General features: G+C 40.3%; 1 protein-coding gene across 1 annotated transcript in view; it reads right to left on the bottom strand.

Moving 5' to 3' along the window:
• Positions 1 to 2485, bottom strand: part of skia (v-ski avian sarcoma viral oncogene homolog a) — a 144092-nt gene extending 141607 nt beyond the window's left edge. Inside the window, exon 1 of the mRNA XM_033628756.2 lies at positions 1083 to 2485. Within this exon, the coding sequence (XP_033484647.1) occupies positions 1083 to 1988 (906 nt within the window). The 5' untranslated portion in view covers positions 1989 to 2485. The remainder of the gene's footprint in view (positions 1 to 1082) is intronic.
• Between the last annotated feature and the right edge of the window lie 15336 nt (positions 2486 to 17821).

The raw sequence follows: 17821 nt of genomic DNA, 5'->3' as shown, positions 1-17821 counted from the left end.
AAGCCTTCAGCTCTGATAGTAGCGCTGATTAAACCCACAGGAAGCCAGGCACATGACAGCCAGACAAAAATTACATTTAATGTGACACATAAGGCTTCACAAACACAGAGAGAGAGAATTGGCAAATTCTGTTGTACTAACAATAATCAGAATTAGTGTAGGAGTGTATTCCTTCCCATGGGAACACACACACACACTCACACACAACGAAAAAACAACCAAAAATGTAGGCTGGGGATGAGATTGCTTCTGTCCCACTGAAGTGTGTGTGTGTGTGTGTGTGTGTGTGTGTGTGTGTGTAATGAAATGCAATCTAATCTGGAGTAAAGACAAATTATTTACGTCTAAATTCATGTTTAATCTACATCCCTCCCCCCTAACTGTTGTTTACCATTTCTCGTTGAGCCAATTGTTGGTAAATGAGATTGTATTTACAGTACAGGCCAATAAAAGTGAGCCTGAGAGGTGCTTCATGGACAAATAATGGCTTTATTGCCACCAGAGGCGTTTTGTTGTCACTGCTGGATGAGGCTCAATTAGTAACAACATGTCAAAGACAACCAAACACTGAGCGGTTCACACATCAGAGATCCATAAGATAAGGTTTAACCAAAGATTAACTCTGAATATGTGTAAGTGGTTAGAATTAATTCCTTTTATGCATTCTTTAACTGGGGCAGATTTCAATTTAAGAGCCCTGCACGGACCTTCTCAAAGACACCTTGGATTCCCAGGACCACAAGCTGAGAATCACAGCTATGACACCACTCCATACATCTGGAACTATTTCTACCAATATGCAATAAAATTCAGGTGGGACCCCGATTGAGAGCCATTACTGGGGGCACACTACATGAATCAACCTGCATGGCATTAATGCATTTGAAGTTGTGGACACAACTTTAAAACAAGCTTGATGCTGTTTCAGGAGAAGGATGCTGAGCAGCAACAGAAAGTAACACTCAACAATGAGCTGCAATGCATTGAGTGGATCATAAGAATGGAAGAAATTATAACAAATCAAAAAGCTGCACTCACATAAAAGACATATGTCAGCCTATATAACATGAGGAGCAACTCACCCTGGATGATGCTTTCCTCTTGTACTTGTTGGCGAAGTCAAATTTCTCCTTGATCTCGTCCAGGAGCTGCTCCAGACGGGCCTTCTCCTCTTTCCCAGAGTAATCCTGGCCCAAGAGGATGTACGCCCTCCAGTTGGCCGAGTCGAAGCCCCAGTGGCAAGTCCTGTTCTCTTGTGCCTTGTGACTGTGCACCACGAACTTGTGAGTCGGGTACATGAGCCTGCAGTCCATGCACTGGATGCACGCTGCGTTGGGGCTGGTGTACAGCTCCGGCACGAACAAGCCCTTGCACTTGCCGAAACACTCGTGGTAGACTTTAAAGCTCCTCTCGGTGAGCTCCAGCTCCAACGAGCCTCCGCTCAGCTCCTTTTTGCAGCGCGGCGGGTAGGCGCCTCCGTAGATCAGGGCGTTGCAGAGCCGCTCAGCGTCCGTCTTAGTGATGAGCCCGCAGGACGGCGCCGAGAAGGGCAGGATCCCCATGACTTTCAGGATCTCCAGCTGGTCCGCCGTGCACCGGGAACAGTAGATGTGCAGGTCGTCGCACACCGAGTTGATCTGCTGTAGGGTGAAGTCCCGCAACACCGTGTTGAGAATCTGCGGCAGGCACAGTCGCTTCTCTCCGCCGACCACGAAGCACGAGATGGTCTCGCTTTCCAGCACCGTCTCGCACCTCTCCGTGGAGCGGTCCGACGGGATAAAGAGCGGACCCGGCATCACCGGTGGCGGCAGATGCTGCAGAACAGGCTCGGGCTCCTTACCGTCCTTCTTGAAGAGGAGCTCATGTTGCCACCGGGCAGAGAAAGCCGCCGGTCCGCCAAGAGAGCTCATAGAGCTGAGGTGAAACTGCTTCAGAGTTTGTTGCAGTCCCGGATGAGGCTGGAAGCTCTGCCGACTTACAGTCTCCATGTTTTTCCTGCAACTTTAGAAGCGTAAATCCTTCTCGTCGTCGATCGGGAATCACGGATATCTATCCGTTTCTGAACCTGGTAAATCCACGGTGTCCCAGAACTGACCGATATTGCGAAGCGCTTCATCAAACATCCAGTAAAAAGTCCAGACGGCGAGTTTACAGTTTTATTCCAGTGACTACTGAGTGTACCCCGGCCAGTCGCTCCCTGCAGCGGGTCGCTGACTGTCCATATCTGAAAAAACACGGCTCTCCAAACTCCACACAGGCGAAAAGTTCCGTTTGTCCAATTCCAAAACCGAGTAGGCGAAAATGAAACAAAAGCGGGAGTTGTGAGTCGATACAGCTCGATAAAAAAAATCCTTATTTGAGGCTCTTTCCGCTGTCGAGGACTGCAGCAATCCACTCGGTGTGCCCCCGCAGTTCACTCTGACTGTACGGAGAGGAGAAGTCTGAGAGCCAGCCTGCTCTCTCTCGCTCTCTCTCTTTCTCTCACTCTCTCCCTCCCTCGCGCTCAGTCTACGTCTCTCTCTCGCGCTCTCTCTCACGCGCCCCCTCCCTCTGTGTTTGTGTGTCTGGCTCAGTCATTGAATCCCAGCCAGGAATGTGAGTGACTCTGCAGGCAGGCTGGGCTCTTCCAGGAACAAGCCGTCACCCCCCACTGACCTGCAGAGAGACAGGAGAAGAAGAGAAACAAGTGAAGGGAAAGAGGAAGACGCGGGCTGCGTTCAGGTCACATGGGAAAAACTACGACGCGTAAGCTTTAAACTGTCTTGCAGTATATTCTGCTGCTGAAGTATTTCCATTATTTGCTACTTTGCTTTCTACTCCAGAAGAAATGCTACATTTATTTGACAGCCATAGTTACTTGATAGATTAAGTTTACATACAACCAAGCTTGACTTTGCGTTAAGGCATCGGTAACAGTTAGATTACTGTATACATATACAAATATTCATATACACACACACACACATATATATATATATATATATATATATATATATATATATATATATATATATATACATATATATATGTATAATATTCAATTTTTTACATTTATATATAATATTGAATAGAATATTAAAGGGGTCATTCTTCATATGTATAAATATATATGTATGTGTGTGTGTGTGTGTGTGTGTGTGTGTGTGTGTTTGTATGTATGTACAGTACAGGCCAAAAGTTTGAACACACCTTCTCATTCAATGCGTTTTCTTTATTTTCATGACTATTTACATTGTAGATTCTCACTGAAGGCATCAAAACTATGAATGAACACATGTGGAGTTATGTACTTAACAAAAAAAGGTGAAATAACTGAAAACATGTTTTATATTCTAGTTTCTTCAAAATAGCCACCCTTTGCTCTGATTACTGCTTTGCACACTCTTGGCATTCTCTCGCATTCTCACTTCACAGGTGTGCCTTATCAGGGTTAATTAGTGGAATTTCTTGCTTTATCAATGGGGTTGGGACCATCAGTTGTGTTGTGCAGAAGTCAGGTTAATACACAGCCGACAGCCCTATTGGACAACTGTTAAAATTCATATTATGGCAAGAACCAATCAGCTAACTAAAGAAAAACGAGTGGCCATCATTACTTTAAGAAATGAAGGTCAGTCAGTCCGGAAAATTGCAAAAACTTTAAATGTGTCCCCAAGTGGAGTCGCAAAAACCATCAAGCGCTACAACCAAACTGGCACACATGAGGACCGACCCAGGAAAGGAAGACCAAGAGTCACCTCTGCTTCTGAGGATAAGTTCATCCGAGTCACCAGCGTCAGAAATCGCAAGTTAACAGCAGCTCAGATCAGAGACCAGATGAATGCCACACAGAGTTCTAGCAGCAGACCCATCTCTAGAACAACTGTTAAGAGGAGACTGCGCGAATCAGGCCTTCATGGTCAAATAGCTGCTAGGAAACCACTGCTAAGGAGAGGCAACAAGCAGAAGAGATTTGTTTGGGCCAAGAAACACAAGGAATGGACATTAGACCAGTGGAAATCTGTGCTTTGGTCTGATGAGTCCAAATTTGAGATCTTTGGTTCCAACCGTTGTGTCTTTGTGAGACGCAGAAAAGGTGAACGGATGGATTCCACATGCCTGGTTCCCACTGTGAAGCATGGAGGAGGAGGTGTGATGGTGTGGGGGTGTTTTGCTGGTGACACTGTTGGGGATTTATTCAAAATTGAAGGCACACTGAACCAGCATGGCTACCACAGCATCCTGCAGCGACATGCCATCCCATCCGGTTTGCGTTTAGTTGGACGATCATTTATTTTTCAACAGGACAATGACCCCAAACACACCTCCAGGCTGTGTAAGGGCTATTTGACCAAGAAGGAGAGTGATGGAGTGCTGCGGCAGATGACCTGGCCTCCACAGTCACCGGACCTGAACCCAATCCAGATGGTTTGGGGTGAGCTGGACCGCAGAGTGAAGGCAAAGGGGCCAACAAGTGCTAAACACCTCTGGGAACTCCTTCAAGACTGTTGGAAAACCATTTCAGGTGACTACCTCTTGAAGCTCATGGAGAGAATGCCAAGAGTGTGCAAAGCAGTAATCAGAGCAAAGGGTGGCTATTTTGAAGAAACTAGAATATAAAACATGTTTTCAGTTATTTCACCTTTTTTTGTTAAGTACATAACTCCACGTGTTCATTCATAGTTTTGATGCCTTCAGTGAGAATCTACAATGTAAATAGTCATGAAAATAAAGAAAATGCATTGAATGAGAAGGTGTGTCCAAACTTTTGGCCTGTACTGTATGTATTAGGGAACATGCCATCGGTATCTGCGGATATTGGCTTTAAAATAAATTATCGGAATCGACCAACATGCTGATAATATCGGTACATCATTGGTATCAGCCAATATCGGCTTTAAAGGAGCTATATGTAAGAAATATAAAGCAAATAGTCATAAAATCCTCCTAATATGTCACAGAGACTAAGGAATAATGTTCATATAACATACTGACAACAATAGTACAGCCAGAATATTCGCATTTTAAAAAAAAATTTACGGTCCGCAAATCATGTTTATGTTTTGAATTTGTGTTTTGGCCTGTTGCGCCACCCATTGCCGTCTACCAGTCACGCAGTCAGTAGAGTCTCAGCATCAGTTACAGTAACGACTGAGCTACAGCAGCACGGCAAGCAGCATTAGCAGTGTCCCGGTACATAGCATTAGCAGCCGGCTCCTCATGAGCTGTATCCCGGCAGCAGCGTTAGCAGCAGAGAAGCTGGAATTGCTCGAACGGTCCACTGGTAAACTGAAGATCAAGGACGCGGCGACGCGGCCCTGCCACGGCAGCCACCCGTGGGCAAACAAATCAGTCTCCAGTGTGCCGCTGTCCAGCAACCTCGAACCTGTAGGGGAGGGGGGGCGGACACGACTCGCGGCAGTATTTTGAATTTGAGTGCAGTAACCGTTTTGGCCACATTCTTACATACAGCGCCTTTAAAATGAACTACTACATATTATTGTTGCAGCAGTCTGAGATCCTCACAGAACGATAACCGCCATAGAAAATATTCACTGTATCACAGTATTACAGCATTATTATTATTATTATTATTATTATTATTACAAGTAAAAATGGCCTTTAAAGGACTGAAAACAGGGTGGTTATTTTTGGTTGAATGAAAAGCAAATTACATGGTATGATAACTAAGGATGCACGTCATTGGTATCAGCTCATATTGGCTTTAAAATGAAAAATTAGAATCGGCCAATATGCTGATAATATTTGTACATCACTGGTATGACTGATTACATATATTGAAAAGCATTCTATTTAATATCTCCATCTGCTGGTAGGCCATCACGATAAGAGTATGCGTACACTAAAACTAGGTGGGGAAAAAAGTGGAGATACCAGTATTGGTTATCGGCCAAATAAATTCTCATATATCGGCATAGCGGATATCAGCAAAAAATCCAATATCGTGCATCTCTAATGATAACTGTCAGTTTTAATTTTATGGTATGCTTTAATTACAGGGGTAAAAAAGAAAGCCATCAATCTCTTTGCATAGATCTTCTTTATTATCATCACTATTATTATTAGTTCTTCTGATTCAATTTTTTTGTGTGTGTGTGTGAATGTATTTGCAGATGTATATATGTATAGACCGTTAAAAACTGGACAACATAAACATTCTAAATGGGTCCCTTTGTATTTCCTGTTTGAATGTAGTATGTTAATGCAGACACTGACAGGAAGTAAACATGGCCCAAACTGTTGCCCTGGCAACAGAATAGCAATGAAACGGTCCATACATGCATACATGTTTGTTTGTGTTTAAGAGCATGTATTAGGGGTGGGGGTAAAAAATCAATGCAGCATAGTAAGGCAATATTTTGCATGGCAATATTGTATCTGTGCAGGGACACAGAGTATCAATGTTTTAATTATGCAAATTATAAATAGGACTATTGCAAATACAAATTATATGTTTGGTAGCCTACTAAGATAATACAATCATGCACTTTTATGTGGGATAAACAGACTGAAAACTTTGGCTTGCTAGATCAAAAAAAAAAAAAATGTCAGGGACATAATTTTCAGTTGAAAAAATGGTAAGAAATCGCAATGTATTGCAAAATATGTTATTGCATACTCACATCACAGAACATTTCAAACTGCAGTAATATTGTATTGTAGCTTAATTATTGCAATAAATATTGATGGGCCTCTGTGAGCCCCACAGATCTGCTCTACAAAGTTATTCTTATTATTTTTATTATTATAATTATTGTTAAAATAATACAATTATTGTTACTACTATTGTTATTATTATGCCGAATGAGTTTTTATTTTGATACTGAGCTAGCCTACATATCTGTAATACTATTCTTCAGCATTATTTTTTAATGTTTGATAATGATTTTAATTGACTCTAATTGACAAGCCATTTTTTAAACTTCTTAATGTAGCAACTAATATTTCGTTTTGCTAATAGTTCTGCAATAATAATAATAATAATAACAACAACAATAATGATAAAAAGAATAATAATAATAATTTATATAGTACTTTAAAAAAAGTTACAAATTACTTTAAAAAATAAAAAAATATAGTCAATGATAAAAAATGAAAACAATTTAAAGTTAGACAGCATGGGGCAAAGGGAGCTACACATGAGGAAGAGTAAAATAAGTAGACTAAAACAGATCAATCAGGGAAAACAGTCAATAAAATAAAAGGTAGGAAAATGCAGGCCTACTTTTAATTTTGAATATGTGATTTTTTTTTACTCGCAGTTATTTATTTCCTTTCTAATATACTAAGTTTTAATGTTGCGTTCATATCATGTGGCATTAAGCATTTTGAAAGCATGTGTCGCTGACTTGAATATCCTATTGAATAGCCTATATTAATTTTTTCCAGTGGGCCATTTGAAATCAACATAGTTTGTGATGGCGGGTGTGTTGACCAGTGTGGTCACCAGCTCAAACCTGAGAAGACCAGCATATGAATATAAAAGTAGCTCATATTTACTATCTTTCCTAGGGGCCCTGAATGTAGCATAAGAGTAAACATTGTTTGTGAATCATTTGGTTCATGGCTGTACAGAGAAAAAAAACACCACAGAGAATGGGTAGTGTTATGCGAGACAAGACAAATTTAGCTTTGGAAGAAGAAACGCAAATTGCACGACTTCTGCTTGAATGTGTTAAAAATTGTTTGGCAAGTAGCTGGCAAATAAACACGTTTCATGTGTTGGTGACCTTGAGAGACAATCTTGCAAATGAAAAGATGAGAGAGGATTTTGTTTTTTCCACAGATCAGCTATTAGAAATATTTTAGGGGCGGTCAAATCGTTAGAACAGTAAACAAAAATAATGACATTTCTTTTCATTTCATTTATTTTTACGTGTAGCCAAAAAAAATGTAATTTCGCTGCAAATCTAGTTTGCTCACATTAATGCATTGCTACAGACTTATGTGCAGAAAAACAAACTCTGACTCATCAACTCTCCAAATCGCGTCTGAATCTCCAACTGTAGAAAGTAAAGAAGATACAGTAAAGGAGAAGTCATTTTATATTGATTCATAATAAATATCCAGTGACATAACCTCAGGTCATGTGTCAACTCCAGTTGTTGAACTCCAGTGCTGATAAGCAGTTTACGGTTCCTGTGGCATCGCCAAGCCAAACACTGCTGAAACTGCAATATGATGGCAGGGAGCAAGACTCCAGGACATCAGACCCTGAGGGACAATTATAACATGACATTAGTTAATATGCATATGCTCATTGTGTGGTGAGATGGTATGATCCATCCTGTGTGTTAATGGGGCTTTTTTGGTTCAAATGTCCGACTGCGGAGGGTGCGTTAAGTTTTTCCAATCAAGAGTTTAGGGCTGGGGCACTCAGTGGTAGATATGGTCCCCTTAAAGATGCATGCAGTTAGGGTTTTACCTGTAACTGGGTTGTAGAGAGCCCTGATGTGTTTTGAGAGGGGGCAGACTGAACAATGTCCACATGGTTGATGTCCTGTAGGTGGCAGTAAAGAGTCAATGGTGCCAGTGTGTTACTGAGGGTGTACAAAACAGTCCTTAAGGGGTCTTTGTCTTTTGAGTGTGACAATAGGTTTGTCCTTTTGTGCAGTTGAATATCAGTGTCTGAATATGTTCTGTTTTATCCTACTGGCTGACAGAGAGAACTGATCGCAAACTATGCAACTAGTTGTTGTTAATCATACCTGCGCCTTTGAGATGAGTTCAGTTTTTCTGGAACACGGTAGTCTCTGTCGTACGAACTGGCCCATTGTCCTATAAGTTTATAGGATTGCATAAGGAGGCCAGTTACAGTGTGTTCCAGTGTTTCCCATATATAGTAGCTGATGGGTAATTATTCTCCTTAATTATTAGAATGTCCAAAAAAACTGAATGATACTAATCGATGAATTTGATATAGTAAATTTGAAACTGGCAGTATGGTGATTCAGTGGTTAGCATTATCTCCTCACAGCAAGAGGGTTCCTGGTTCAAACCCAGGGTGGAGGAGCCCTTCCATGTGGTGTTTGCATGTTTTCTCCGTGTCAGCGTGGGTTTTCTGCAGGTACTATGGCTTCATTCGGCATTTAAATCAAACATCTGGACTTGTTTTAGAATTTTTAACATGGAAGAAAAGGAGGACTTAGATATGACACATGTGATTTGCAAGTAGTGTCATATGAACATAAAATACTCTGGGAATACTACAAAACCCAAAACCAGTGAAGTTGGCACGTTATGTAAATCGTAGATAAAAACAGAATACAATGATTTGCAAATCCTTTTCAACTTATATTCAACTGAATACACTGCAAAGACAAGATGTTTAATGTTCAAACTGAGAAACTTTATTTTTTTTTTGCAAATAATCATTAACTTAGAATTTAAAGGCAGCAACACATTGCAAAAAAGTTGGCACAGGGGCCTTTTTACCACTGTGTTACATCGCCTTTCCTTTTAACGACACTCAGTAAACGTTTGGGAACTGAGGAGACCAATTTTTGAAGCTTTTCAGGTGGAACTCTTTCCCATTCTTGCTTGATGTACAGCTTAAGTTGTTCAACAGTCCGGGGTCTCCGTTGTTGTATTTTACGCTTCATAATGTGCCACACATTTTCAATGGGAGACAGGTCTGGACTACAGGCAGGCCAGTCTAGTACCCGCACTCTTTTACTATGGAGCCATGCTGTTGTAACACGTGCAGAATGTGGCTTGGCATTGTCTTGCTGAAATAAGCAGGGGCGTCCATGAAAAAGACATTGCTTGGATGGCAACATATGTTGCTCCAAAACCTGTATGTACCTTTCAGCATTAATGGTGCCTTCACATATGTGTAAGTTGCCCATGCCTTGGGCACTAATACACCCCCATACCATCACAGATGCTGGCTTTTGAACTTTGCGCCTATAACAGTCCGGATGGTTCTTTTCCTCTTTGGTCCGGAGGACACGACGTCCACAGTTTCCAAAAACAATTTGAAATGTGGACTCGTCAGACCACAGAACACTTTTCCACTTTGCATCAGTCCATCTTAGATGAGCTCGGGCCCAGCGAAGCCGGCGGCGTTTCTGGGTGCTGTTGATGAATGGCTTTCGCTTTGCATTGTAGAGTTTTAACTTGCACTTGCAGATGTAGCGACGAACTGTAGTTACTGACAGTGGTTTTCTGAAGTGTTCCTGAGCCCATGTGGTGATGTCCTTTACACACTGATGTCGGTTTTTGATGCAGTACCGCCTGAGGGATCGAAGGTCACGGGCATTCAATGTTGGTTTTCGGCCTTGTCGCTTACGTGCAGTGATTTCTCCAGATTCTCTGAACCTTTTGACGATATTACGGACTGTAGATGATGAAATCCCTAAATTTCTTGCAATAGCTCATTGAGGAATGTTGTTCTTAAACTGTTCGACAATCAGCTCACGCATTTGTTCACTAAGTGGTGACCCTTGCCCCATCCTTGTTTGTGAATGACTGAGCATTTCAGGGAAGCTGCTTTTATACCCAATCATGGCACCCACCTGTTCCCAATTAGCCCGTTCACCTGTGGGATGTTCCAAATAAGTGTTTGATGAGCATTCCTCAACTTTCTCAGTCTTTTTTGCCACTTGTGCCAGCTTTTTTGAAACATGTTGCAGGCATCAAATTCCAAATGAGCTAATATTTGCAAAAAATTACAAAGTTTACCTGTTCGAACATTAAGTAACTTGTCTTTGCAGTGTATTCAATTGAATATAGGTTGAAAAGGATTTGCAAATCATTGTATTCTGTTTTTATTTACGGTTTACACAACGTGCCAACTTCACTGGTTTTGGGTTTTGTACGAACATCAGGGCTCACCTCACAAGCCACAATCCAGAGATAGTGTTAGTTGCTGATGGCCAAGCTAACTCTTAGCCCGCTCCGCCGAAAAAAATAAACAACACTGGACACACTTATCTTGACAAAACTAGCATCCAACTCTGAGAAAGCTTAGAAAATGACCCCTTTCTTCACATCCTTCATGTTCAAAGATCTGCATCCATACAGCGTTGTTGAAAATGAAGGCTTTTGTTACATGTTAAAAACACTGGAACCCAGGTACGTGACTGTCCTGCCATTTTTCACTGACACAGCCATACCCAAGCTCTACAGAGAAGTGAAGCATGAAGTCGAGGAATCTTTGAGTACAGCAGGAAGGGTGGCATTAACTTGTGACACCTGAACTTCATTCATATGTGATTATAATAGCATATTAACTCACAGAGAACTGGTGACTGCTGTCTCACGTTCTCCAAACTAGAGCAGAACATGAAAGTGTACCAAAACTGGCATCCCTAATTCTTTTTTATATTTATTCTATTTGATTCTGATATTTGAACTTATGCACTATTCTTTGCTGTATTTCTTTTGTCTTGGATTCTCACTTTTACTTGTGTTTTTCTTTTACACATTTTTATAGTAGCTTTGTTGGTGTGAGTCTGCATCACATCATCATATCTGAGGTGAAAGACACTGATGTATTTTTAAATTAAATATCTAGCCAGTAAATTACTATAACCCCATGGTGCACTGAGAAGTGACAGTATGTTGCAGTGGTCAGTGATGGTTCCAGTGTTGGAGCCACAGGGTTGGGCTCTGTCCCATTCAGCTGGCAGATATATGCTGTAAGTAGTCTTTTCTGAGGGGAACCAGTGCCTCTGCTGGGCTTATCAGTGCATGGCATGAAGCCATTCTTTCAGCCAGCACTGAGTTCTGGCAGCTACAGGCTGGATGTGGGCCTATAGTACTACACTGGCATACTGTAAAACTGTCAGTGTGTACATTAAGTGGTAATGGATACAAAGCTTGTGCTTCCATCAGGCTTCTCATCCTATCAAGGCCAAAGCTGCTAGACAGTACAGACTGTATGCCAAGCCTCGTTTTCATAATTCATAATGATTCACAGTGTTGCCAGCATGCGGTGCTTGTCCTCTTGCTCTCCTTTTTTTCTGAGTTCATCTGTGCTCATCATTTACTTGCATACTTTTTATTTGCTGCCCTTCCCTCTCCTTGCACATGATCTGCTGCTCATGGTGAACATAAAGGTCTTGCCGGATGTGATGGCCATGACACCAAGCCTTTTTTTTAATTAAAGCAAACACTGCATTGCATAATATTTTTAGCAGAGTTACTATATCATTGCATGACGATGCATTTGCAAGTATAAATTGTTTTGAAAACTCCCTCCTGCTGCTGTGTTCAATGAAGCTCTGACATCCAGGATTCAGTCACAGCTGGGATAAAAAGTCAAGGCATGCTGCCCACTTTAAAAACTCCACTCACAGAGCCAATTGCTACTTAAAGTAGGCGCTATTGTCAAAATGTCTGTTTTGAAAAGTGCCAAAAAAAACTAGAATGCCTTTATGCTAAAATAAGCTAAGCTAAGCTAACCCAGGCTGACTCCAGTTTCATACTTTAAATTAGAGTTGATCCTCTCCAAGCCCCCTTCACAGCTTCAGCCCCCAGCGGCCCTCTAAAGGGTATAGCTGATGGATGGATGGATGGAATGTGACACTGTTAGTAGCAGAACCACATATAATGGGCTAAACAATAGTATCATGCAATACTACCAACAACCATGGCAACAGCCGGGGGTCGGTGGTCCAACAACCACCAACTTTCGCCCAGGATGCCAGTGTTCCCTTCCTGTAAGGTTGTAAAGCCAAACCATGTTATTTTTTTCCTCAACCCAACCATGTACATGTGTTGGCTGAACATAACCACTTGTTTGTTGTTGAAGGAAAAAAGCATCAATTTGTGGTGTTGTACCAACGTAGAGCATTTATTTTGAAAGAGACTGTATGCATACTGTACATTTCCTGTGAAAATGCAATAAATCAGACAATGTAGTTGACATGGCCTCCCAGAGCATCAACAACCAACACACCCAGGGTACCTCGCACGTCATGTCAATGTGGAAAGGCCATGACCAAACATCGATATGTAATGAGATCAGAGTGGGAATGTGCTGTCAAAATGTCATGAACCCATCCTGCGACTGTCCTGTTTACATCATTTTGGTGCTGTTAACACCTCCCCTGGCAACTAAAGGCGAGACAACTCTGTCCCCCTATTCCACAATTCTACCTCACATACAACACAGTGAGACAGCATAACAACATGACATTCCCACCTTCAACAGGCAGTGAAAAAGGCACTAGAGACAAACTAGCCAAGATGAGCTTAACTTGGGAGGAGGCTTAACGTGTTTCCAAGGACAGGAAGCAATGGGGGGAGCTGACTGTGGCCTTATGTCCCAGAGGGGACGAAGACAATACAGTATGAGTCAGAGAATGGCAATGGCTTCAATATGTTGCGTATTTCATTTCTAACTTAAAGGTCAGTCTTTTAACAGGCTACAGTCTACCAGGAACACCTGCAGTTTTGTGTTTATGTTCTCATCATCCCATGGAGAATTTGACTCTAGTGGTATGACCTCGCAAACACGCCGGTAGTTCTTGAACTTAAACAGTTAAGGCTGCCACTACCTCACTTTTATTCTCCTCATCGTCTTCGCCGTCTCCATGGCAGCAGAGTTCAACACAGCATCACGTGAGATGGATGACATAACGTTTCTTTCCAGGCGCCGGATCGCTTTTTCCCAGAGTAGCACTATGTACCACAGGCCTGGCCCACTGCACTGCTTTGTGTTGCCTTCCCTCTGTGGTTGAGGTAGAAGAAACTGATTGGCCGATGTCAGCAATTCAGCAGCAGTCCTTCTGGAATACTCATCTTCTGTGGCACTGTTTCCAAAAAAGTGCTCTCACCTTATTTCAAAGTGGCAGGTTTTCCCATAGTGCTGTTTTCCATTCTTTTAAATAATGCTCTCCTCTTTCCTTTCTTTTCTTTTCCTTCCGTTCAGTCCAGCTTTCCCTTGTCTTTTTCCATTGCATAATTGTAGCCACTCTCCGTTGGTCCCTCTCCTCTGGCCAAAAGCTTAAAAGGCTCAGAAAATCCCACCATTATTATGACTTCAACTTTCCACTTTATGTGCGTCCTTGCAGAAGGAACAAAGTATTATCATTACAGTTAGCATTCTTGCATGATGTAACCTTCTTCAGTGTGCACTGAGTGGAAATCCTTGTGCAAGAGTGACATAATATCTTGTGTACTAACAGTGAGAGTTGATGATTAGGTGATACAATCAAACAGCGTGCCATCAAAGGTTCTTTATCATGTTGTTTCATTCTTAAAATCATAACCAAATCATACTTAGACACACATTTTGATGAACTCCATCCATCCATCTATTTTCCAATGCTCCTTCAGGACTGGGTTGCAGTGGCAGCAAGCAAAGCAAGGTAGTCCAGATGTTTGTCTCCATAGCAACAGCTTTGACAACACAACAGCAACTTTGATGAACTTCCTGTTAATACTTCCAGAGCCTGCTGTGCAGACGTTGCTTTTCTTTTCTTTTCTTTTTTTCCTTTTTTTGTGATTTTAAGTGATGACTTGACTTGTTCTGCACATTGAAAAACACTAAAAGACCAGCCCCGGAAAAATTATCCAACAGTCATTTTCCGACTGTGAAGACTTGTCTAAGGTAACTTCAAAAACAAAAGGCAGTCACAGTGAAGAACGGAATATAGGGAGGAGATTCATGAAAGCAAGGCTTAGACTGGACCACATAGGTTTAAAATGATGCTAGGGATGAATGAGTACACCATCTTCTGTATCTGTATCTGTATCTGTATCTGTATCTGTACCTGTATCTGTATCTGTTCAGCCAGTTAAATGATCTGTATCCATATCTGTACTTGGAACTGGCAGGGTTTAACCAGAAGTGGGTGAGACTTAAATCTGAAATGGGTAGGACCTATTCAGAAACTGTTATTTTCAGTCTGATATTGATATTGGTTGATCAGAAATTGCTATATTTATTATTGATAAAACTATTTGTTCATTTATCTTGGCACCTTGAGTTTCTGTTAAACCTTATGTCTGATTTTGCTTATTTTGTACTATTTTTGTTAAGGAGCCCCCTAAAAAATGAGACAGTACATCTCAAGAGATTATTCTTGATTAAGAATTTCCTACAACAGCCTCAGGATTGAGATTCAGATCATTTATGATCACAAGAGTAACAGATTGGACACACAGCTACCCAAATGAGGATTTTCCTTCATCATGATTACGGATGCTGACATATTTTACTCCAATGATATTCAATCTTGTAAAAAGTGCATTAGCTGTACTAGATACGCATTTGTCTGAGTATTCAGCTCAATCATTAATGGCAGTACCAGTAACACCCATGGACGGGTCATTACATAGAAACCATTCAGATTGGACCTTGGAATTTTAAGATTGTTTTTAATATAACCACATGTAGAATTTTGTATGTCATAGCATGAAGAATATTAGACCTGCAATAAAACATATTTTGCAAACTCGGACACTGATTTATTATTACTATTTTTTTCCATAATATTCAAATATCTGTGACAGGGAAGAATGTGACAGTGAAAGATTCAAAGTAATATGGCTGAAATTCTCTCTCTAAACAAAGCTAACACTACATTTATGCAGCTAAATGTAAAAATCTTGTTTTATACAAATACATTAGAAAATTTCATTTAATAAAAATCATGTGTTTTTTGCACAACAGGGTGGATATGTTATGCCTGAAAAACATACAAAAAATGTTCTGAAAGAAAATCTAAACTCACCAGCATAGAGTGGTGCATGAATGAGTCCTAAAATCTGGAAATGAGTCAGCATTTTAGTTTAGTTTTTTAGTTTATTTGTTTATTTGAAAAGGGACAAAGTACATTAATCCACAATGTACATTAATCCACGATTAAAAAAATCCCAAAGTCCCTTTGCCAGTTGTTAAAGGCATCAATAAAATACAACATCTAATATAAATAAAAAATAACCCATCAAAGATAACACATTATACAAGATAAACATTCTGTACGGCACACACATACTGTTGAGTGACATTTTAGCACTCCTGGTTACCTCATCTCAGAGTCTGTGGGTTTTTGACTATCACATTTTGTCCTACAACATAAAATACGGCAGTTAACTCCCCACTCATGAAATTTGAAGCCTTTTTTCTGTGTCTTGTCTCATTTAGCCACTTGCTAACAAGTGGACACTTGCTAACAAGTGCTAACAAGTGGCTAAATTAAACTACAGAACGTCATAATGCCAAACAAATCTTTACAGCCTCGATGTGAAGGTGACATTAAAGTGGTGACGTTTGTTTATAGCCTAACGCTTGCTTTTTACTTTTGGCAATTGCATTTATGCTTCAATAATCATAGTTAGCGTAGTGGTCATAATCATAGTGGTGTTCATTTGTGAAGATTATCTTGCTGAACAAAACATTAAAGTATCACAAACGTTTGTTTGCTACAGAGCTTATTTCCTGCAATAATCCAAAAAAAGAAAAAAAAAGAAAACCAGGGAAATGTTTACTTGTGTGTTGGTCTACAATTAAACATCAAACCCACAGCACTCTATTTAAATTTGTATAGACCAAATCACAATGTTTATTTACAATAACTTCTGAATAGAAAAGCCTCGCATCACATACATAAAACCAAATGGCACTGGGCAAACACTGTCTCAGTTTGTTAGTTTTTTGTTCTGAAAGAAAATCTAAACTCAACAGCATAGAGTGGTGCATGAATGAGTCCTAAAATCTGGAAATGAGTCAGCATTTTAGTTAAGTTTTTTAGTTTATTTGTTTATCTGAAAAGGGACAATGTACATTAATCCACAATGTACACTGATTTAAAAAAGCCCACCAAAAAAAATTGTTTATCAGTTTAAGTGTACACTATATTTAAAGTATTTTCACTGCTTTACCTTGTCATCAGACAGCCTTTTCCAATGAGGAATCAAAGCGGTTATCTCACAGCCATTGGACAAAAACAGTCATTTAACTTAGCAGAACACTGAGTTGCTGGACTACTGCATCGCCTATCGGTTAGTGTGTAAGGCAAAGCAGAGCAAATGATCAAATATAGCGTACACTTATACTGACAATGATTGTTTTCTGTGTCGGTCAATTTGGTTTTATTAAAGATGATAGCAAAGCAACACAGTACATAAAATAAGCACAACAGAGACGCCAGATAGGTAGGAACACTATGTTTAACTATTTATCTTTAAACATTACATTTACATCTGAAAATAACAACAGAAATCAGCATGTTTCTACAGTTTACATATCTCCACAATTGTGATCAATTTTATATACTGATCTATTTTAACCAAAATATGTTTTTAATAATACATTTTCCATGAAGAGGGAAGCATTTATGCTCCTAAAATCAAAAAAGTCAGAGATATACTGTATGTGATATTTATTAAGTGTTACCTGATATGAATGGGATAAATTTTCCAGAGAAAAACACTACAGAAAACTGTCTAATGGTTAAAAATATAAAAATTGATATTCTATTGGCCTATTTAATTTGATTTAACTTCATACTAATAAGTAGGCTATGCTTTAATCAGTGTCTTCAGCCAGTGAAAACAATATTGACAGTTTTATACTGCGTCATTTTTCTCTTTAAATTTGGGGGACCTAACTTAGTAATTGTCATGACTCTGAAACTGTGAAGTTAAAGAAAAAATGTTGAACATACTTTATTGCACACTAGGCTACCATGAATGAAGCAGGAACACAAAGATCGCATGATAAAGTCACTGGGACCTGGTTGAGATAGTTAAAGGACACAGGTTGGTGGGTGGGATAAGGTGAAATGACGTCTGAGACGGTCTCCTGTACTGCAGGTGGCGGTATGCACCTCCAAGCTGTATGCTATCTACGAGTTAAACCGAGAGA

Source organism: Epinephelus lanceolatus, chromosome 8, assembly GCF_041903045.1.
Source record: "Epinephelus lanceolatus isolate andai-2023 chromosome 8, ASM4190304v1, whole genome shotgun sequence".
Lineage (NCBI taxonomy): Eukaryota > Metazoa > Chordata > Actinopteri > Perciformes > Serranidae > Epinephelus > Epinephelus lanceolatus.
The sequence above is the reverse complement of the archived record's forward strand: the minus strand, read 5'-3'. Positions and strand labels throughout refer to the sequence as shown.